This window comes from Lissotriton vulgaris, chromosome 8 (genome assembly GCF_964263255.1).
Source record: "Lissotriton vulgaris chromosome 8, aLisVul1.2, whole genome shotgun sequence".
Classification (NCBI taxonomy): domain Eukaryota; kingdom Metazoa; phylum Chordata; class Amphibia; order Caudata; family Salamandridae; genus Lissotriton; species Lissotriton vulgaris.
The window spans coordinates 544,975,042-544,998,191 of NC_141696.1; the positions used below are offsets into that span (position 1 = coordinate 544,975,042).

Sequence of the window (23,150 nt, forward strand, 5' to 3'; positions counted from 1 at the left end):
ATTCTGTGAGTCTTCGGGGAACTCATCACCTATTGCATTATAGGAATCTCCGGTCTCAAAATCACATTGTGTCTTAGGGTCGATTGCTCAGTATCCAACAGGGCCCAATAACATACAAGGAACTTTTTTTCAAAAGGAGTGTATCGCTCTCCAGCATCTGGCAATTTCTTGTTTCTGCCTCAGACTCCAATTAGCATGCAGTCTTTGCACTGTCACATTCAGCTCAACATCCCCCTCCCGCACTAGCCACAAATACAAAAAGTGCTGTATAGCCTCTTTTGCTAATTCAAATGTAATCTGCTGTTGCTCTACCCATTTAATTGTATTTTTCTTTCACATAACTTTATACAAAGGGGCCAGAATCTGACTCAAGTTAAGGGAGGCGGGTTTTAAACAAGTTAAACCGGCACTCCTTTATCTACAGTCTATGAGTACCATCCGCATAATATTCTGTTTGGGAAGTTTCTTGGCTGCAGCAGTGCGCATCAAAGATAAACATGTATCCATCGACAGTAACCAATGATTTCCCTTTACTGTAGATCACATTGTCAATTTGCACTGCCTTCTGCTACTGCAGATATTTTCTTAACCAAGTGCTTTTTTATTTAAGGTTGTATTGTAATGTTTTTGGATATGTATTTTAATCTTTTTAAACATGATCGTAGCTGAAGTAAATGTACTTAGATATTTTTTTTGCATGGACTGTCTTTTTATGATTTTCTTTTAAAATCGAATAAAAGTGTTTTGACTGACTCAAGTGAGGGATGTACTGTTTCCAAAAAACCAAACAAACCAATGAACCTCTGGGCTTCCTTTATATTTCGTGGCACAGCAAATTCTTTAATTATGTGTCTCACCTGGGGCACCACCTCTCTGTGTCCCTGATGCCATTGAATACCCAAAAACGTCACACTTTTCGGAGGGTTCTTGTAATTTGGTGGGATTTATCTCCCACCCTTTGCTCTGCAAATGCTCCACAATCGCTTCCAGCTAAATCTGCACCTGCTCTTGTGTCTCTTCCTGTATCATCATGTCATCAATGTAATGGCAAAGCTGTACCCCAGAAATAACTGGCACCTCATCCAAGTGCTCCGCCCTCAGCGGGTGACAGATGGTAGCACTATATAAGTACCCTTGAGGCAAATTTCTGAATGTTAATTGTCTGCCATTCCATGAGAAACTGAATTGCTCTCGGCATTCAGGGGCTATTGGTATAGAAAAGAAAGCATTGGCAGTATCAATAGTTGCAAACCAAGTCCCAGGATGCTTCTGTATTCTCTCAATTAAAGTAAAATATCTGGGACAGCGGCAGTCAAAGGAGCTGTGTACTTGTTCAATTCGTGATAATCAACTGTCATGCACCAAGTATTGTCACTTTTGTGCACTGGCCTCACAGGGTTATTCCAGGCGGTAGTGATTGGAGTCACCACCTCTGCCTCTATCAAGTCCCGTATGGTTGCACTGATCTCCTCATGCCCTCCTGTAATTCTATGCTGTTTCAAATGAATTACCTTAGTAGCCTGGGGCACCTTCACTGGAGAATTCTTCAAGAGACCCACCCTCACGGCTCCAATTGAAATGTACTTCTTTGATCCAAATTGATAGAACCCATCCTCCAAATACAGTGTCATTCCTCTCAAGATATCAATTCCAATAATATGTTCAAAGAGGGGCACAATCAATACTGTGTACTCTCTTTTTGGCATTCTCCCTATTTTCATTTGAACCTTTGTCTGCACTGCTGGTGTCAATTTTCTGCATAAGTCTGTGATTGTGAAATACTGTCCTTTTAAACTTTTGGGGATTACCATATATCAAAGTGGCCTCCGCTCCGGTGTCTACTGGAGCTCGGGCCCTCTAAACTTTACGATATTTCCAATGAATTTCTATGTCAACATAAGGTCTATTGTCTTTGCGAACCCATCACTGTTCCGGAGCTTGCCCTATTTCCTAATCTGCTTTAAATATGTCAACCTTTTCCCAGGTCAAATCCGGGTACAACCTGTCATATTCTCAATGGAGGAATTCCTCCTCGCTTCGGTTCTCACTGAGTCATTCACTTTCTGAATTTCTCGGGTACAACCTGTCATATCCTCTAGGGAGAAATTCTTCCTCCCTTTGGTTTTCACGGAGCCAATCACTTTCTGAATCCCTCCCGTCCTTCATACTCAAACGGGCAGCTCTTTCACCCTCCTTTTCCTCTTCATCCACCTCTGGCTTTCTTCGCATTTTATTTTGTTTATTCACTCTCCTGCTTCCTTCCTTTTTATCCAAACCTCTTTTCCGATGCATCTCCCACAGACTTGTAGTCTGTATTCCATCTATCTTCGCTTTCCTCGACTCCATCATTCAACAAAGCCAAAAACACTTCTCTTCTAGACAGCCTGTTATTGTCACTCCGCCCTCCGGGCCAAGCATACCGGGGATATTCTAAGGATGGAGCGCCTTCTGACCTAAACAGTGTAGCAGTTTACTAGATTTATCCCCCCCACTGATAGATCCTGCTATGAGAAGAAAGCCATACCTGTCTGACCTCGTCAAGTAATTCACTCGCATGAATCTGTTGCATGAAGAGTAGCTGACGACGCGCCTGACCACCGTCTTCCCCTCGGCCGTGCAGCTCCAAATATATGTTGGGCCTCCGATCGCAGTAGTGATTCCCAACGCCGCTTGTGCAGTGCCTCGCAAAAGCAAATATCTTTGCTGTGAAGCGTCGGCTTCAAGCCTCCCACAAGGTCTTGACCGATGCCACCAAACCCACATTACCATCCAAATATTGCTTGATTGCCCATTATAGATGTGTCTGATATTGTTCAGCCTGTAGCTGCCATGGTGAAAGGCACCAACGGCAAGATGGTCTCTCAGAGCCTATCTGAAGCCCAAGCTGTACTGGGGAGTGATACAACAAACCCCTAGTTTGGATCCCTGAGATCCTCACTCTGTGGATTAGCTGGAGGGCACAAATCTAGTCTAGATGGGAGCAGGAATCTGAAACCCCAAAGTAATACGTAAACCCCTGGTCAATCGGGTGAAATCTCCTCCAAATGTCTGTCCAACCCACCCCTTCCGCTAAGGAGCTCAGTTGTATAACGCACTCTGTATATGGGCCACTTGTCTCTCGCCACCTATCTTTGGTTGGGTCAAATACATCATTCCAGTCCCCTCTTACAAGCACCAGTCCGTCAGGCAGCTCGGCTCAGAGTATCGTCTGGCGCTCTACCAGGGTCCATGTCAGAGGTGGGAGGCAAATAGCTGCCCTTGACAAGTCGCTCCCCATATAGTGTGTTTGCTATGAGTTTATACCTACCCTGTGTTTCTGTCCAAGACCTATTGTGTTCAAATGGGACCCTGTGTCTAAAAATCTGCTGTTTCATGCTGGGATGCCTGAGTTCCTCTGTTTAAGTCACTGCAAGACTTGGAGCACATTCGTGTTTCACTTCCCTTTGGGTCTTGCTGTCTTTAGGCCACCTCGCTGGAGGATGAGTCGTATTCAATACGGGGCGGCGTGTGGGGCCGAAGTTTCACTATTTAGCCCACCCAGGCGAAGTCTTCCTCAAGAGACTCGAAGAGTGTACGTGATTGGAGTACAACTCTTAGCCTTGCTGGGAACAGCAGAGCATATGGGAGTTTTAGTTCACACAGGCGGGCCTCGGCTTCTGTGAAGGATTGTCCTCTCTGTTGGACTACTCTGGTGTAGTCTGTGAAAATTAGGATACAGTGGGATGCATATGTAGGAGACTCCCTCAATCTGGCCTGTTTATATAATACATTGCTGTTGTGGTAATTTAGAATCCTTGCAATGACAGGTCTAGGCCTGGCACCCGGTGGCGGCGTCTGCAATAATGCCCTATGGGCCCTCTCAATTACGAAGCATTGTGATAGCGAGTCGGAGGGGTGCTAGTCCGTAAGCCACTATTTGAAATCAAGCCCCAAATCTTAACTTACGCCGTGGACGATCTATACAACAATGCCGTCCAATTCACAAAGACGTCCCCTATTCCGAAAGTACGCATAACCTGAAATAGATAAGGCCATTCTACGCTATCGAAAGCCTTTCACTGTCTACTGAAAAAATGGCGGCAGTTGGTCTCGTATGTGTCTGCTTCCAAGATGCGAAGCAGTCTACGCAGATTGATCACTGTATTTCTTTTCAAAATGAATCCCAGCTGGGCCTCATGAACCAATTGGGTCATGTAGGGGAGTAGACGAGTCGCTATTATTAGGCTCAGGATCTTATAGTTAATAGTAAGCATAGACAGAGGCTGATACACAGTTCTTTTAGAGGGCGTCTTCCCTGGTTTCAACAATGGGACTATTAGTTCCTCTCCGATAGTTTCCGGCAGATGCCCCGTCCTTTTAGCCTCGTTATAGAGGGTTACTAGTTTGGGCTCTAGCAGGTCTAGGTATGTTAGATAGAACTCGAACGGTAGTCTGTCCGTTCTGGGTGTTTTCTTGCAAGCCATGTGTTTGATCGCCCCTCTAACTAGCGTGATATCCTGTCCTAACTGTTCAGCCTCTGTTCTATCAAGCTCTGGGAGAGCAGCCCCCTCCAGAAACCCCTTAAGGATGTTCTCATCGAGTCGCAGATTACTCTGATAGAGCTCCGCATAGTATGCTAGGAATTGCTCATTGATTCCCTGTTGCGTGTGATGAAGGTCTCCCGTCGGGTTAGACAGTTCCAGTATCGAGGATACCCACCTCTCTGGGTTGGCTAACCAAGCCAATAGGGTGCTAGAAGGTATTTTTTCTAATCACGTAGTCTGTTTCCACAGCTACTGCTTCCCTCGCTTCCAGCAGATCTTTCTCTATGAGGTTGCTCAGGCCGAGCCCGTTCCTGGATGCTGATCCGCGGCCTCTATATCTTGAAGCAGAGTTTTCCGAACCCAAACACATTGGATATGTACAGGCCCCTCACCACTACTTTGAAGGCATCCCATTTGTTCTTAAGGAATTACTGTGTCACCCCAATTTTCACCGTGTCCCGGAACACGGGATCCTCTAAGAGTTCTGGGTTTAACTCTGGGTTTAGCCACCAATTTGGAATCAAGGAGTGGACCGGAGTCCACTGGACCCTAATCAGTAGGGGGTTATGGTCTGAGTTTGTCCTGGTGAGGTATTCACTGTGTGTAACTTTGGTGTGCAACTCTGGGGAGCAGAGTATAGCATCCAGCCGTATGTGTAGTTCGTGGAGGGCCAAGAAGTAAGAATAGTCTTTGTCCATTGGGTGATGTGCCCTCCAGGTATCCACCAAACCCCAGTGTGCCTGCCAGTCCCTCCTGACTCCAGCTATTTTGTGTGAAGTGACCGTCGGAAGAGATGGATAGGATCGATCTAAAAGGACATTGGTGACTGCATTAAAGTCTCCGCCAATGATTACCTCACCAGTTAAATAAGGCGTCACCTCCCTACTGTTAAGTCGACCCAGCACCATTACATATCTACCCTCCGGGTCTGTAATCTGTTGTACCAGCTGAAAAGGGACCCCGCTCTAACCCAAATTAAAACTCCATGCGCAAAAGTGGGACACCTGTGTGATATACCTGGCCTCTCCATCTACGCTGCATCACCTTGCCCTCTTTCCCCGTGATATGATTTTCTTGGAGGAAGACCACTTGAATCCCCTTGCCCACCAAATATATATTGGTGATTAATCGTATGGAGACCCCTGACATTCCATGATATGTATTTTAAATCGAGGAGCGAACCCATGGTGTCGTCTGTACCCAACCAATAGTGCAAATACTGGTAGTGCCATGTCTGGACCCCCACAAAACAATTCCAATACCTCAACTCCCCCTAGCAAGGACAGTAACTGTGTAACAAGCTCCCATCCAATCTATTACGGAACTAATACAATAGGAAACCTCCGACTAATTCAGAGGACTTGGTGGACGCGGCCGACCAAGGGCTTAAAGGTCAGTTTTCATTGCACCAGCTGCAACATAACACTAATATCACAGGGACCATAGGTGGAAGAAAACATTATAAACTGAGCTATTAGCGGGTCACAAACATCATCACCTGCCCAAACAATATCATCTACATTTTGAGAAGTTACCACCGGTGGTTTCGTACTGCTCCCATTCGATGTGTCAGAGTCATTGTCATCTGAGTCTCTGGCAGTACCTGCACCATCATCTGTCTGGGTGGGAATCCTGTTCTGCGAGAGGGACACCATGGCCCGTAGCGCTGCTGCCCGCTCACTTGATGCTTGTGTTGTGCTGGGTTTCATCCGAGCTCTCCTCCGTATTTGTCGTTACCCACGTGCCCCTGATGACCTGTTCTGTTGTTTCGACCCCTCATGGGCCGCAGCTGATGTCAATCCACTTTTGTAGGCTTCCATCCAGTCCCACACCTCAGAGGGAGTATCAAAGTAGTGAGTAGTATTATTAAGGGCTATGCGTAATCGGGCTGGGAACATGAGGGAGTATTGGAGCCCTTCTTCTCGTAGTGCTTTCTTGACCTCTAGATAGGACGTTCGCCTCTACTGCACCTCCAAGGTGTAATCTGGGAATAGGGTGACCTTGCTATTGTCCTCTAGGAATGGACTGTTTGACCTCGCTCTTTGCAGTAATATGTCCCTGTCGCAAAAATGAAGCAGGCGGGCCACTATCGGTCTTGGGGGCCTTCCCGGATCCAAGGGTCTGGCAGGTACTCTATGGGCTCGTTCCAGCGTGTAAAAGCAGGTCAGCCCTTCAGGGGCCATTACTGTTCTGAGCCAACATTCTAGATAGTACACCATGTCGGCCCCTTCAATTCCTTCCGGCAGTCCTACTACTCAGACATTGTTCCACCTATTGCGGCCTTCTGCATCTTCAGCTCTACGTTCCAGCATGCCAACTCTATCCCTGAGAGCATGCAGCTGCTGCTCCGTTGCCTTTTGCGCTGGCCACAATTCCGCCAAAGAACTTTTGTTGCCCTTGACCCTTTCAGCAAGTTTCTTGTGCTTGTCACGTAAGAGTCCTAGGCCCGCTGCCACCATATTTCTATCCTGATGGAGGGTGGCTTTGGTGTCAGTGATGGCGTCCAATATCTGCTTCAGCTGCTGCTGGATTGGGTCTCCTGGGCCCTATTGGGAGTGCTCCGTTTCGCTTTCCTCAGGATACAGCGCTGCCCTCGCTGCTTTAGTCTTTGGCTTGCCCATGTTTGCAGTGTAGTCCACAGAAACAGAACCCTCCGAACTCCCAGGAGCGTTCCTCAGGGTCACCCCAATCACCTCGTCAGGCCCGGGTGCAACCAGAGGTTATCGCCAACACCGGGGGGTCGCCCACGCTGTATTACGAGGCGTCAGACTCTTCCCCTCCTACGATTAATCCACAGTGCCTCCAGGCAGCCCAGTAGCCTATCGGCCTTCTATAGAGGACGGTGGAGCAGAAATGAACCAGCTCTTCCCACCAGTCCTCGCCAGCTGTTCGATTTTATTGTTTGGGCTACAGCTCCTTGGGTTACCTCGCCCACCAGCCATAAGGCAGCACGGATCTAGCCGCTAGGCCCGCTCTCAAAATGGCGGTCAGGTCGTGTTGCGCAGTATCGACCCCAGCCTTCTCGTAGGACGCCAGTACCATCCACTTCCTAATAAAGACCACTCTGGGAGCAGAGCACCAAGTCGACCGCCCAGAATAGCATTCATCCGGGCCTCACCTCTTGCTCGCTTAGGCCATGGCATCTTGTTCCCTTTGTGGCTGCGCACCTCGCCTCAATCACCTCAACCTCAGGATTGGCACGAGTACTCGCTGGACTCTAGCCGAGTTTTCCCCCAGGGTCCCACGACAGAGTGGTCCGCAGCCTTCGCTGTTTCGGGGCAGAGCTTCTCGCTATGGCAGGTCCTCCCCAGTTAGTCTGCAAAGCAGGCCCCTTCCTTCCCGATCCATGCCGGAGTGCCCCTCCTCACACTCCCGCAGGCACTCCGCTCAGCTCCCAAGGATCCCCCAGAGCTGTAGGTACAGTCACTCCAGCAGGCGTACCCTGGTCAGTCCGTTCTGCGGGGTCGTGTAGCTCAGCCACACCTTATGTCACACAGGCCTCTCCGCCGCAGACCCCTAAGGAGCTCACCCCTTAGCCGTCTGCCCGCTCCAGGAGTCTTGATCAGCATGCAGCTATGTGAATTTGCTAAATTCACCCCCCCCCCCGGGTCCTGCCTCTATGTAAGCTTCGGCCTGTTTTCTAGCACACGCTGGGGCATCCCGTAATGACAAGGCCGCCTCACTAGCTCAGCTAGTCAAGCCCCTCCACTCGCAGGCTACGTCGATAAGCTCTGCAACTCATTCTCAGTTTCAAAACTCCTCATTGGCAACCCCGCTCCGTGCCAATGACTCCCTGGATCTGCTGGCAGCAGTGGAGTGTCTCAGCCCCTTCCTATGCAGTCCGTAGATGAGGATATTTAAGCAGCTGGTGCGGAGCTCCTTGTTCAAGCGTCCGCCATCGGCCCTAGTCAAGCCACGCCCCTGCGAAAGCATTTTTCTTTGCAGCAAAAAGATTTTGGTGAGATAAATCTGGAAGTCTCTCTTAACAAAGTTGTAAGTTTTCGGGTTGGTTTCACCATGACAGTTCTCCAGAGGACCAAAAATTATTAAGTCCCATTTTTTTGCATTAGCAAGTCACTCCTGCATCACCCAGATGACCAGGTCTTGCTTCAGTAGGTTCCAGTACAGTCATTCATCTGTGCTCACTTGGTTCTTCCACACATGGTGTACTCTTTTTCAGCCTTTCATGTCCCTGAGGCTAACAGGAGGCTGGACAACCCACCCTTGGTGAGCACTTTCACCCCCTCATTCCAAGTAGTAGGTCGCACATCAGTCCTCTTAATAAGCAGATCCAGGCAGAACTTATGTTTTTTAGTGTCTTCACCAGATTCAGTTATGTTCTTTCATGTCCCTGAGGCTAACAGGAGGCTGGACAACCCACCCTTGGTGAGCACTTTCACCCCCTCATTCCAAGTAGCAGGTCGCACATCAGTCCTCTTAATAAGCAGATCCAGGCAGAACTTATGTTTTTTAGTGTCTTCACCAGATTCAGTTATGTTCTTTGGAGCTGGTGATGGGCGTCCAGTTTTAGACTACACTAGCTAATTATTGATTTTTTTTTTCAAGCATATTTTTATTCGGCATTTTAGATATTGACAATAAGATATATTCAATTATTATTCAATCTTTATTTCAGCCATATGGCCATAAAAGATATACAACAACAGTAAAACATGTACAACCATAATAAAATCCACAACAATAACAAAACAGCACATGCTATACACTATAAAATCATTCCTGTAAGTTAAAACTACCAGAGTTACATTTTAAAAGATTTGGGATTAACTCGGGCCTGTGATTTCAGAATGCGAGTGCGGGTATGCCAGACATTGGTGAGGAATTTTGCCAGTACAAACACGGTTAAACTCGAAACATTGGTTTTCAGAATTCTATACATTGGCAGGTACTCCCTACAACCAAAGTTCCTAATAAGTGGCAAAAGCCAGTACTTCCTAGCTTTCATATAGGTTGGGCAAAACAGGGCCACGTGTAGATCGCTCTCCTCCGCATAGGAGCATGTCGGACACTGCTTAGAAGGGGACGGGGTTGTCCAGGAGCTGGTAAAAGATCTGAAGGGCAATGTTCCATATCTCCATTGGAGAAACAGCTTCCTGGCCAACACGGGGGACATAGCGTCCAAGACCCTTTCCAGCCTATATGAGTCCTTGCTCAGCATGAATGCAGATGTTAATGATCCCTCCCGCTGGCCGTCCATGGCAGATGATAATTTCTGGTCGTGGTAGACCTTGACCAAAGTTCTGCGTGGGATGTTTAATGAGGCGTTTGCAGGGTCGGACCAGAGATCAGGGAACCCCAATGTTGTGCATGATTTTTGGATGTATTTTACCCAGGGGATTTGTGAAGCTTTAGGATGAGTTAGAAGCTCACTCAGTTCCGCCCTATAGGCAGATTGTTCTTCTCTACTCCACAGTCTTCGCCAGAAGACTATGGGTCTGAGACCTATTTCATCAGCTATCGGTCTCAGTCCCAGATCCAGCCTCAGAGGAAGGAGCGGGGTGCTGGCCGGAAGTGCAACTATCTGTCTAATGAAATTGTTCTCAGTTGCCGACAGTCTACGAATTGATGTGTGTCCCCACAATTCCGCCCCATACATAGTAGCGCCCCTAGCCTGTGCTTTATAGATCTGTATGAGTGGTCCCAAAGGCCCGTATGTCGAGCTCTTCATCATCCGCACAATGCCCCAGTGGTCTGCACTAATTTGAGGTTAGCTCTAGTCTGATGTGGCCCCCAGGACATAGTCTCATTCAAGGTTACACCTAGATATTCAAAGGTGGAGACTCTCTCTAGCCTTGACGCTCCCAGTAGTGGGTTCGGGCGCAATTTCTGACTAGGATTCAGGACCATAAATTTAGTTTTTGTGGCGTTAATTTCTAGACCCCTATCTGTACAAAAGGCCACAAAAGAGTCAAGAATCCGCTGAATCCCCATTGGGGTTTTGGACAGGAGCAGGGTGTCGTCTGCAAACATGATTGCAGGCACCCTGCTGCCGTTCAATTTTGGGGCATCAGTGTTTTCAGTACCATTCAGGTGGGCGATTACCCCGTTGACAAAGAGGCAGAACAGGGTCGGTGCAAGCACACAGCCCTGCCTAACCCCCCTGTCAACGGGGAATCTGTCCGTCAGTTCCCCAGACTTCCCACACCTCACTCGGGCATAGTTGTTGTGGTGTAATCTCGGTAAGATTATCAAAATGTCCGCGGGTACACCCATCTCTGACAGGACACTCCAAAGTTTACCTCTGGGCACCAAGTCGAAGGCGGCCCTTAGATCCACAAATATTGTGTATAAGCTGCCGCCATCGAATATCGCTGCCCTCCAATAGATCATGTTTAATCTAAAAACCTGGTCCACTGTTGAAACCCCCTTTCTGAATCCTGCCTGATAGGGGCTAAGGGCACCCGTTTCTTCCTCCCACTCCTGCAGTCGATTCAGCAGTACCCTACCAAGCAACTTCTGTGGTACATCAATTAGGCTGATTGGTCTATAGTTGGCTGGGAGCAGGGGCGAGCCCTTCTTATATATGGGAACCACCTCTGCCCCCAGCCAAGTGCTTCGAACCTCCATGCCGCTCAAAACTCCGTTAAACAGAACAGCAAGGTAGGGGGCCCAGACGTCGGGTTCCTGCTTGAACAAGTCCCCAGGTAGGCCGTCCAATCCTGGCGCCTTGCCCGATGTCAGACCTGCTATTGCTGCCCTAACCTCTCCCACTGTTATTGGTTCCCCCTCATATACTGCCTGGCCACCCCTAGCATCATTCGTGGTTTCTCCCAACTCAGAGCTATAAAGGGATTGGAAGTGGGTCTGCCATACCCCTGGTGCGATGTTAGGCTCAATTCTGTCGTGAATCCATCTAGAAGGCCTGGCAGCGGCTCAAAATGAGAATTTAGGTCCCCCCCCCCCCACTATGTAGGGTAGATCTCCTGATATTTCAGCTAAATAACCTGAGAGTTCATCAATGGTGGATGACTCCCTGGCAACTCCCACTGGCCTTGAGTAGATGTTAATCAGGACAAGTTTTGCTTGATTCGGCCAGGACAGTAGGACCACAAGAATATCGTCAGATGGCACCAGTAAGCGTTGGGCCTCACACCCTAGATGGGATGCCACCCACGTAGTTAGCTCTCCCACCTAGCCGGGATAGAGAATGACTGATATCCCTGGTGTGTGTATTCCTCCCTTGCCCAGGTCTCCTGGAACATACAAACATCCCCAGTCTCAATGTATGCTGTCCAGTCTGGGGTGATCAACTTGTTGGCAAGTCCGGCCACGTTCCACCAGATAAGTCTCAGGTGCTCAGTAGTAGAGGTTGCAGAAGAAGTGTCCGGGGGAGCAACCCCAGATGCCCCCGCGGTTGCTCCACCGGGGACGTTGTCAGCTGTAGATCCAACTACCTCAATGACAGCCCATCGGTCAGTATCCGGGGTCACATAGCTAAGGGCTGGGTTTGAAGACAGTCAATCAACCCCGTCCAACCCACCCAAACAATTTAAAACGATTGTAATGAAAAAAGGGAGTGTCCGGCGGTTGGTAAACTGGGCGTGCCACGTGTTCCTTATATCTGTGTCTCCGTTCTACCCTTGTCCAATTGCCTTGTGCTGGCTCGTAGTGCATACGGTTGGGGGGGAAGAAGAAGGAGACTGGCAATGACTGTATAGTGGAGTCCAGCGATCTGTTTAACCCAGAGCAAATATGCAGAACAGTGCCCGGGTCTCGGAAGGACACCATAATGCAATCCCCTACAATTGTTTTCTTTGTCTTCCCCAGCCATGGTACCCTTCTGACCATGATGATCTCGTTATTAAACTGGGGCGGTAAGTGTCTGTTCCAATTGAGCCACTTGATGACTTTCTTCTTAAGTGACAGGAAATTTTCATTTTCACCCCTTTCAAGAGGGGGGGCACCCGCCAATACCACCATAAAGTTGTTTTCTTCCGGGGGCAAGTCCGGTCTCCGGGGTCTCGGATCAAACTTCACCGGCGGAGGGGGTGAAGTACTTAGGTTTGGTAGGGCCCTGTGATTTGTGCCTAGAACTGAACTATGAGAAACTGGAGCTACTATCTGGGAGGCATAGTATTGGGTATGTTCGATGGAACTGGGACTTGGATGGACATAAGTGGTTGCAAAGAGGCCGCTACAGCAGCACCCTGAATGGGTCCTGCGTTGGGAGGAGGTTTTTGTAGATGGGTGGGGGTCCCTGCAGGAAGTTTGGGTCCTGCGGCTTTTGTCTGCTTACTGACCGTGGTACTCAGACTAGTTAGGGTGGCTTATAGGATTGTGAGCCTGATCTCTCACTGATGGGCAGTAAGAGTGATTTTACTAGAAATTCAATATTCCCCAGAGATGTGGCGGGGGGCACTATATTGGGTAGATTGGCCCCTATGTCACTATTGGCAACTGCAGAGGTCGTGTTAGTGCCCTTGGGGGAGGCGACCACAGGCACCTTTTGTATAAGCCTGTTTGGAGTGTGTGCCGGTTTATAATTTTTCCCAAAGTCTGAGTGGGGAATTTTGGTCTTTCCCTGGCCCCCTCGTCTTTCTTCTGCGCTTATTGGGTGGAGGACCATGTACCTCAACAATTTGCTTGGGCTTGTTTTTCCTAGCTTTAGCTGCCGGGGGTGTTTAAGTGACCAAATCGACAGTCATGCTGCTAGCAGTTAGGGGTTGAATGGCCTCCATGGTCTGTTCAGGGAGTATAGCGGGGTTAGGGATAGTATCCCGTAGTAGTAGGGGGACACCCTCTTGGGTAGATAAATCCTGACTACCAAAACAGGGGCTTTCTCCTTGGGAGATAGGGTAGGGAATTATTATATCGCCAAGAGGTCTGTTTTTCATATTTTCGATGGAGCGGCGGCGGTCTGCCCTACGCTTCTCAAGGGAACTTTCCTTTCCCCCTTCCCCCTTCCCCCTTCCCCCTTCGCTGATTTGAAGTAATTATCTAGCGTCCCAGTGTTACTACCCCCAGCCCTAGAGGGAGTTTCACTTAGGGCCGGAGATGACATGGCCGGGTCCTGAGCACAGTCCAGCTAAGGTAAGGAAGATACAGGCGAAAGAGTGTGGGCCCAGCCCGGCCTCCTTCGGCCCCGGACGGCCACAGACGGTCCCGCCCTTGTCCCGGGCTTCTCCCGGCGCGCTCCCGCGCAGTGGTGTCTCTGTACAGTAATAAAGGGGGAGGTGGGGCGGGGCAGTCAGGGAGAGCGACCCAGGTGTTGTGGGTTGACCTCACGCAGGGACTCCTGGAACTTATATTGACTGTTATTCGAGGCATATCACATGAGTTGGTTATGCACATACAGGGACGTATACATCATACCTTCCTCGCCTCCTCACTTCTTCTACTGAAATCTTATGGTAAACAGTGGTATTTCCCAGTGTAATTTTTCCATAATTCTGGGGTATGCCAGTGTGGTCTATCATCAGTGTCAGTGCAGTCGCCTACCCTCATTTAATCACTCACCTCGTGGGAGTGTCTGCATATGTACTGTCTGTTTAATATTTTAAGGAAACTAAGGTGAACTATAAAATATGTGTACATAGAGGAACATGCAGGGGGCAGTCACTACTTTAGTTTAAATGGTCGTTCATTTGACTTAGGTTACAGGGAGTACGGGGGGCCTGGGGTTACTTGTGTAGTTTCCTGTTGGGCCTATGCTTAACTCCCCATTCGATATCTGTTCCCTTTAGCGTGAGGTGCAGGGGGGTGAGGCTACAAATACAAATGGGTAATTGATCTCTCCTTTTTAGCCATTGCCTCATCGGCCTCTCGTTAGTCCAGGGGGCTATTGTCCTTCCACTCTTAAGTGCATTAGCAGTAATTCATGTATACTACATGTTTTTTAGGTCCCTTCAGCTTCTCCGTTTTGCAGTTCATCCCTATCTATTGGCACATCCTCATGTTCCTGGGCCCGTGTCGGGTGTTCCCAGTTGGACAACACTTCCCCAAGCTAATAATTGATGACAACTTTTAATGCAATCTTTAGAATTACCACTGTCCGGCCTGCCTACTTTATCACAGTTCCTGTTTTCTTTGCTGCAAGCTATCCCTGCAAAACACACTATGCGGTCTTCCAAGATGTTAGGACCCAATGTCTAGCTCTCTCAAAGACCACACTTTTTCCCTCACACCTGTTGGTGGTGTTAATGTACACTGCAGCCCACATGTGGTATTTCTTTTATGGCACTTGCGACTTTCCTGTGCCAGAATTACTGCCTCGTTGCTTGAAGGTGAAATGTGCCATGGAAACAGCAAACCCTAACCAAGAAAATGGGTAAGCCGCTCCCAAAAAAAATTCATTTTATTTACTTCTTTGTGTCCAAGACCAGAATCGGCTGGTAAACTGAAAAGGGAAAAATGTCTGTCCTTGACATTTGGGTGAAATAGTGAGCGCTTGACAAGGTTTAGGGTTATTGAGAAACATGGGTAGAAGGATCTACTAATGTTAAATTGGTAGTTCAAAACATGATATCATTCTTAAGTAGGTTCATGGAAATGCCATTAGTCATGGTGCCTAAGAATATCTTGTCCCGCTAATGCTGATAAGTAACCCGGTCCTATCCAACATTCAGATTCCAGAACAGGCGACACATCTGATGCCTTGCTGTGAGCACATGTTGGCAGTTTTGGAAAACTGAGTAAGTTTATAGCAGCGATTGATTAAATTGTATCAATGAACATTTTACCCAGTTATCTGTGGAGGATCATTTTGATCTGAGAGGATACCCGTAGTTGTGTGAGGTGAATGTTGTGAATCATTGTTTATGTCCTTGATAAAAAGTAGGTTTACAATTAATTTAAGTTTAGCTGGAGGTTTGAACCTACATGTTCACAATCCTAATCCTTAACATGGTTTAATTTCACTGTTTAACAATATTGTAACAACTTTATCTTCGTTGCTAGGATCCTTTCAGATACAGCTATCCACCACTACCCGATGATGACTTTCAAACACCCATGTGTGAGAATGGACCTATTGTCAGTGAAGATGAGGTTGAAACCAAGGATGAAGTAGAATGCGAAGTAAGAGATGGAGTCAGATGTAATCAAAGTGACGAGCAACTACTTAACCCAAAAAAGGTATGGTCAGAAGAAATACTTATTGCATTTTCAACTGCTTGTATACAATGTGAATCACTTTTCCATATCGGTGCGAAATGTGTGATGAGAAGTACATCATATGGGTAAATATATTGATGTATATGAAAGGAGTGAATATATACTGGAGTTTCAAGATCCATGTCTCTGTAAAAAGCTCAATTAATCTGCAATAAAAACATTTGACCAACAACTTTAAGTGTTTTGCTGCCTCCTTCCATCTACATTATTTGTTTTCTAGCCACCATAGCAATAATTGGTGAAAAATAAGTTTGCTACACATGGGGCCACATCTCTGCTCGTCTCAAACAGGAAGTGTTTTAGAATTGTTTTGCAAGAAAATGTTAAATCATAGGGAAGTAGGATACCCACACTGGAGTAGGCTGATTATCTTTCAAGTAGAATTTAGCCTGGGAACTAGGACTGCTGTTTCTTCACCAAACCTCGTTGGTTCTACTCTATTGCTAAGCATTTGTTAAATCCTTTCCCAGATCCTGGAATGCCAGTAAACATAAGCTATAGGGGGTGTAAGATGTGCTTTCTAGAGATTGGTGGCTGCTGTGGAAGATAGTTTCAGCGCTTTGGAAGAGCTAGAATGCTAGTGGAAGGCCAACATAGGGAAATCTTTTGCATTAAAAGTGGACTACATGTGGACTGCTTACCAGAACTATCATTGTTTCATAAGATTGTTAATGGAGACAAATGCATCAAGGAAAATACATTTGCTAATGAACACACTTTTATTGATTAATTACTTTGGTGCAATGGTCAAATTCATTATTGTTGCCAAAGTACAGTTTAACACAATTGAGAAAACAATGCACATTGTCTCACAGATTCCCTTCTGGTATCAGTTGACCAATGGAAACATTGATGCCATACATCACAAGCCTCCCTTACTGTGATTCAGTCTTACTTTACAGATTCACCCACTTTAGTTGTGAACCTTTGTCTAAAAATGCTGCACTTGAACAAAACATTATGGCACAAACTATACATGTAGGTGTTTCAAGTGTTTCATACCCTTTATTACTATTGTTGAAGGAGAGCAAGGACGTCATGACTCACTCAAAGCTGCACACCCTGTGTCATGGCCCATTCCCACACTCCACAATGGAAATTAAACTATTTATTTATAGATATCTTTCTTTTTCAATCTTTGGACTGAACAATCTTTGGACTGAGGTTGTATGAGATTTTCATACCATCCCCTTGTCTTGCCAACAATCAAGTTGGTGTACTCTTTAACACCATCATCCACAATTTAATTGAACCATGCCCACTTGCTTGTTCACAACATTGCAGTTGTACTAGCCGGCAACGAAGATGGCCGCAAGATAGAAGAGCGCCGATGACCGCCGTTAAAAACCCTAAATCTATCTGTTACAGATCCGTTCCAGTGGGGCAAACATGTGCTTTTGACCCCCTAGCAACTCGTAGGAGATACTGCCGGCAGAGAAGTCTGGAGCTCGTTGCATGGTGCCGTAACGATCGCTGACCTCCAGTGCGTGGCCCTGTGGAGCGAAGGAACCGGAGGGGAACACCCATCTTCCCTACTTGCTCCGTAGACAAGGCTGACAGTGAAGCTGACTGGAGCACGCTGCGGAGCAGAGACAGGCCAAATTCACACTAATCAGATAAAGTGTGGAGCCCTCAAACGCCGCCTGGTGGCCAGAAGAGAAAGGAGAGGGAGCGGCGCATGGAAAATTGCAACGTATTATTGGCTGTGAGGGGAGGGAAACCAACGGGAAGAAATGTGGTGTCTGCCTGCGAAGAACCGCCAGTAACTGCCACGCAACCGCCTGAACCAGAGGACAAGGCGTGCTGACTACAATTATAAACTAACGCACCCAGATCCAGGCAACGTGGACACCGGCAAGAAGGCAGAACAGTGACCAATTCACCATAGATAGGCCAGCAAATGATCAGCAGTGAGCAAAGGCACCAGCCTAGAAATCGGACTCTGGCTGAAAAATGGATAAAAAAGAAAAAACGGCCCAGACAAAAAAAGGGAAAGAGGAAAGAAAAAGCTACCTGCACCAGGTTAATAACTCTGCATTACTATGCCCCGCAAGACTGAAAGAATTGAATGTACTCAAATCCTGGGGGGGGGGGCATGATGTAGAAGGTGGTAGAGCCCTCCCCTCCCATCAACTCCTTAAGGGCGGAGCTGCCGGGGAGAAGTGAATTACACCCTTACAACAAATGGACAAATCGAGAGGCACCGACAGGCCTCACGGAGCCCCAAGTGGCACCAAAGGCAGGTGGCGGACACTCCCAACACTACGCTCAACTATAAGCTCCCACCAAACATAGGACTTTAATAAAGATTAACATGATAGGGGGGGCGCTAGTACTCAACTCCCGGCAGAGTATTAGATAGCTTTGCATAGCAGAAGGACCCAGAAAAGGCTACTCAATCCCAGGCCACCCCGACGTTGCCTGAAAGGGAAACTGAAGACCCCACACTCTGGGACATAATTACCTCCATTACCGGAATGCGATCCTCTCTGGAGGCCAGCATAGAAACAGTTGCTGCAGAGGTCTCACTAATCAGAGCAGACCTTCGGAACTTGGGAACGAGGGTCACTGAGGTGGAGGAAAAAGCCACTAAACTGCAAACTGACACCATGGCTCTCATAAAACAAGTCACTGACCTCCAAAGTACAAGCAAAATTATTGAGGCCCAACTGGATGACTACGAAAGGAGGTCTTGGAGAAATAATGTCAGAATTATTGGGGTGCTGCAATGGGCATACGGGCCGGCAACTGATCTCTTTGTGGAGGAATTGATCCTCAAGCAACTCCAATCTTGTGGACTTTCTAATAATTCTTCTGTAGAGAGAGCACTTCGCGTACCAGGGGGCACATCCAAGCCAGGCACTCCCCCTCGACCCATCCTAGCTCGCATTTTCAAATTCCGCAACAGATGTTCTTTTGCAGACGCCACGAAGTGCCCCACCAGTAAAGTACAAGAACATGATCATTTCCTTTTTCCCAGACTTCACAGTTAAAGTGCAGAGGCAAAGAAGAAGCTTCCTAGAGGTCAAAAAAGCAATGCGCGACAAGGGAATCAAGTACGCCATGATTTTCCCTGCTAAATTGCGCGTGGAGGTGGAAAGGAAAACTTGGTTCTTCACACAACCTGAAGAAGCTTGGGATTGTATGAATGGGTGGTGACTAGTAGGAAATCCAAACCCGAATGCAAATAAAGACCAGACTGCAAAAACAGCCGAGATACACTGTACTGGAAGTGGGCAGAGATAGACGAAACAATAGAAGAGGAGGAATGAGATCCCACTAACACTTATGGCTCAGACTCTCTACATAACGCAAAGATAAACCTGAAGGCGGACTTAACTGCAAAAACCAGGCCCATTTAACCGTCTGAAGAAACTGATTATTCGTGGCTGGCAGACTAACAACAAAAGTCCACGAGAGACAATAAACAATCTTCTACGAATTAGGAACCCTCTAACATTATTTTTCTAGGCGTTGGAGGATGGGAAGCAGCACAGGCTGAGCCACATACCAGGAGGCATGGTAGGGGGGAACCAGTTACACTGTTAAAGTTCATCACTTCCATGGTTTTTACCAGAGCATTCAAATAGTGACACTCAGGGAGGCTCTCCTCCGACTTCATCTTTACACGCTGCAGTGGGCAGACCTGACTCCATGTCCTATGTACGACTTCACAGCGAAACTTGGCCTATGTCAAGTAACAAGCAGCCCTATCAGACAAACTGTTTTCTTGTCCTGGGGGGGGGGGCGGCTGGGAAAGCACCCACAACCAACACATGACTGACACCGTCCACCCCTACACTCAAGTGCTTATCATTGAACTTAAACGGACTCAGCGACAAAATAAAACTCTGCATAGTGCTACAATACATTAAACGGAAGGCACCAGAGGTAGTACTCCTGTAAGAAACTCAGTTAGCTGGCAATACATGTAAGGCCCTAGATAGGCGGGGGTACTTGGTTTCCCATGTGGGGTTCACCTTCGAGTCTAGAGGGGTGGGCATGTTGTTGAGGAAAAACCTCCCACTAATAATGGAAGATAAATGGACGGGCACCCAGGACCAATTCACAACAATTGCTTGTATCTGGAAAGGGAAGCCAATCAATATAATCTTGGTATATATACCGCCCGCCCTGCATTCAGTGGCACTACTGTTGTTGAGCACACTACTACCTGGACTGCCCAAGGGGTAACTCCCGGTTGGTGGAAACTTTAATGCGCCAATGTGTGATGTTTTAGTTCGTAACCCTCCTAGAGACGCCACAAACCGGCTACCCAAACTCCCCTATTTTAAGACCATTGAAGCTGATTGACTTATGACAAACACATACCCATTACTGAAGCAATATACATTTTAGTCAGGGGCACATAGCAGCCATTCACAAATGGATTTTTCCCTATCACTAGCAGATCGAACCCTCAACTTCCTAAGTGTGCGACATTTAGCGCGAGGCATCTCAGACCACTCTACTTTTTGGTCGCAATACCAGTTAAATGAGAAACATTCCAAACGGTCAATTATATTGCAACCTTGGTATTTAAAAATCCCACACATTAAAAAAGACTTAGGGAAAATTACTGATAACTGTTTCAAGGAAAACAAATCCTCAATTGAATCACACTGAACTCTATGGGAGGCCTTTAAAACCATAATAAAGAGACAAGGACTCTTCCTGACGATAGGACACAAACAAGATAGATGAGCATCAGTTGAGAAACTGGAAAGTGACATACTACTCCTAGAGGCAGAGCCAACCACACCCAATAACGACCAGGCAATTCATAAACTAGAACTCAAGAGGCAGGAATACTGAGACCCAGTCAAAGGAGAAGCTAGGGCCAGGCCCATCGCAATGTAATATAAAATATATGAAGTGGTGGATAAAGTGGGCATTATTATTATCATGGCTAGATAAAAGGGACAGAGTGAGCTTCTGGGTCACTGTCCTAGGAGATGAAAACAGACACCCACATGAAATAGCGGAGGCGTTTGCAAGCTATTTTCCAAATCTCTACTCTCTAGGGAGCACAGCCACAACAGAGGTGATTTAAGATTTTGACCGACCTATCCCTCCCGGCACTTCCCTTGGGAGACCGGGAAACATTGGAAACTGACTTCACAGTGGAAGAAGTAGCAAACGCAATCCATAACATTAGATGTGGGAAAGCAATGGGGCCCAATGGCCTTCCCATTTAATTTTATAAAATGAGCGCTACCTATGTCGCACCCCGTCTGTATGTATAATGAAAGTGTCAAATATTACATGTTGCCTAGGGATCAACGTCTCGCCTCTATAGTAGTGATCCACAAAGAAGGGAAGCTGCCTACTCAATGTGACTCGTATCGACCTATTTCACTCCTCAACTCTGAGGTCAAGATCCTAGCCAAGATGGTGGCGGCTCATCAGATCTCAGTCATAACTCAATTGGTCCACCCCGATCAATCCGGTTTACGCAGTCTCCATTGAGTATTGGGCAGGGCTGACACAATACACGAAGATGCAGTAATTATGTCTCTAGATGCCAGGAAGGCCTTCAATACTGTGGAATGAAAGTATCTATTCCCTGTTCTAGAAAGACTAGGATTTGGTCCAAAATTCCTGAAATGGAATAGATTGTAAACGTGTCCGCTAGCGCAGGTGGTAGTGAATGGGTGGACCTCTCATACATTTCCCCTTCAGAGGAGCACGAGACAAGGATGTCCCCTCTCGCCGCTCATTTTTACCCCAATCCTAGAACCCTTATCCACTTTGATTAGGGGTGACCCATTGATATGTGGACTCTGCTGGCCCCCTGATTGGGAGGACAGAATATCCCTGTATGCAGATGACGTGTTGCTATACGTCGCATCACTGCGTGCCTCTTTCCAGAGTGCTGAGCATATTTACAAACTTCGCCAATATTCCTGCTATAAAATCAACTGGTCCAAGACCGTCATCTTTATACAGAGATGTAAAAATGTGAAATTACCTTGCAAATGTGAAGTGGAAGCGGCAACACAAGAGTTCTAATATCTTGGAATATATGTGACTGAAGACCCAGAGCTCTTTTATGAGCGAAATCTGGCTGCCCCACTGAAGCGGTTGCAAAAAGATTTCAAACACTGGCTATCACTCCCTCTTTCCTTACTGGTATGCACAGCTCTATTTAAAATGTTTCTCCTAAAATGTCGGTTTGTGCTACAAAATACACCATACCAAGTGCAAGACTCCTATTTTCGCGGCAATAGACAATGAGATCAGAAATCTGCTCTGGGGTGGGAAGCCTCCTAGAATTGCCACACAAAAACTAGTAGGGGTGGTACGACAGCAGAATAGCACTGCCAAATATCCAGACATACTACTGGACCGCCCAGTTAGCAGTAGTCAATGAGTGGGTTCACCGCCCGCATGATGAACCAGCATACATGATGGACAACCATATATTCAGACAGGGGGCGAAACCAGAGCATTATATACAAACCCCAGGAAATACAACATGATTGGTCCTACACTCCATACAGTCATGCTATGGCACAAGATCCACAAAAAGATGAGATGGAATGCTACAATAACACTAGCGACACCGCTTTGGGACGCTGAAGTACTAGGAATACTGCGGAACAGTCCTGGGTTTGAGAGATAGGATCAGATTGGTATCTCTACTGTGAAAGACCACTGATCTGAAGGAGCTGTAGTCCTGTTTTCAAAATTGCAACAAGACTATAACCTAACCACTTAAATTAATTCTACAAAAAATACCACTTAGGACATATCTATCATGTAGTGACCTATTGAAAATGGGAAGGGCCATTGACTCGACATGCCATAGAGGATGTCAGCAAGAGGGATCATTTTACCATATACTCTGGGAATGTCCAGTAATCAAAACATACTGGGAGGCAGTGATACAGTATATGCGGGAGGTATGTGGGACTGAATTACATCCCCTACTCAAGTTGTGCCTCCTACATATATGGGACGATATACAGACCTCACTCATAAACAGCTGTGGATAAACACGGACCTAATTCGAACAACAATGGACATGGGAGGAGCGGCAGTCCTAATACTCCTATATCTTTCTGCGGCTTTTGACACGTTCGATCATGTCACTCTGATCGACCGTGTCTCAGCTCTAGGAATTAGAGGCAAAGCTAAAGACCTGATTGCCTCTTTCCTAGCCAATCGCCCCCAGACTGTCAAGATGGGTAATTTCACCTCCCAGACCTTCTCCCTCCCATGCGGCGTTCCACAGGGCTCCTCGCTAAGTCCAACGCTTTTTAATATCTATGTATCGGACTTAGCGAGGGTGATAAAATCATATGGAATTGCCCTGACAACTTACGCCGACGATACCCAATTAGTACTATCAGTGCACAACAACGGAGTATCTATCGCCGCCAACTTTCAAGAGGGAATGAAGGCGATAAGCTCCTGGATGTCATCAAATTGCCTCAAACTTAACTCCGACAAAACGGAGGTGATGACATTAGGGAGCTTGCACCCATCATG

The 23,150-nt window shown here is 47.1% G+C and overlaps 1 protein-coding gene across 1 annotated transcript in view; it reads left to right on the top strand.

Moving 5' to 3' along the window:
• Window positions 1–23,150, top strand: part of MOSPD2 (motile sperm domain containing 2) — a 501,534-nt gene that overhangs the window by 180,191 nt on the left and 298,193 nt on the right. The window contains exon 9 of the mRNA XM_086934358.1: window positions 15,441–15,617. Coding sequence (XP_086790484.1) covers window positions 15,441–15,617 — 177 coding nt within the window. The remainder of the gene's footprint in view (window positions 1–15,440; window positions 15,618–23,150) is intronic.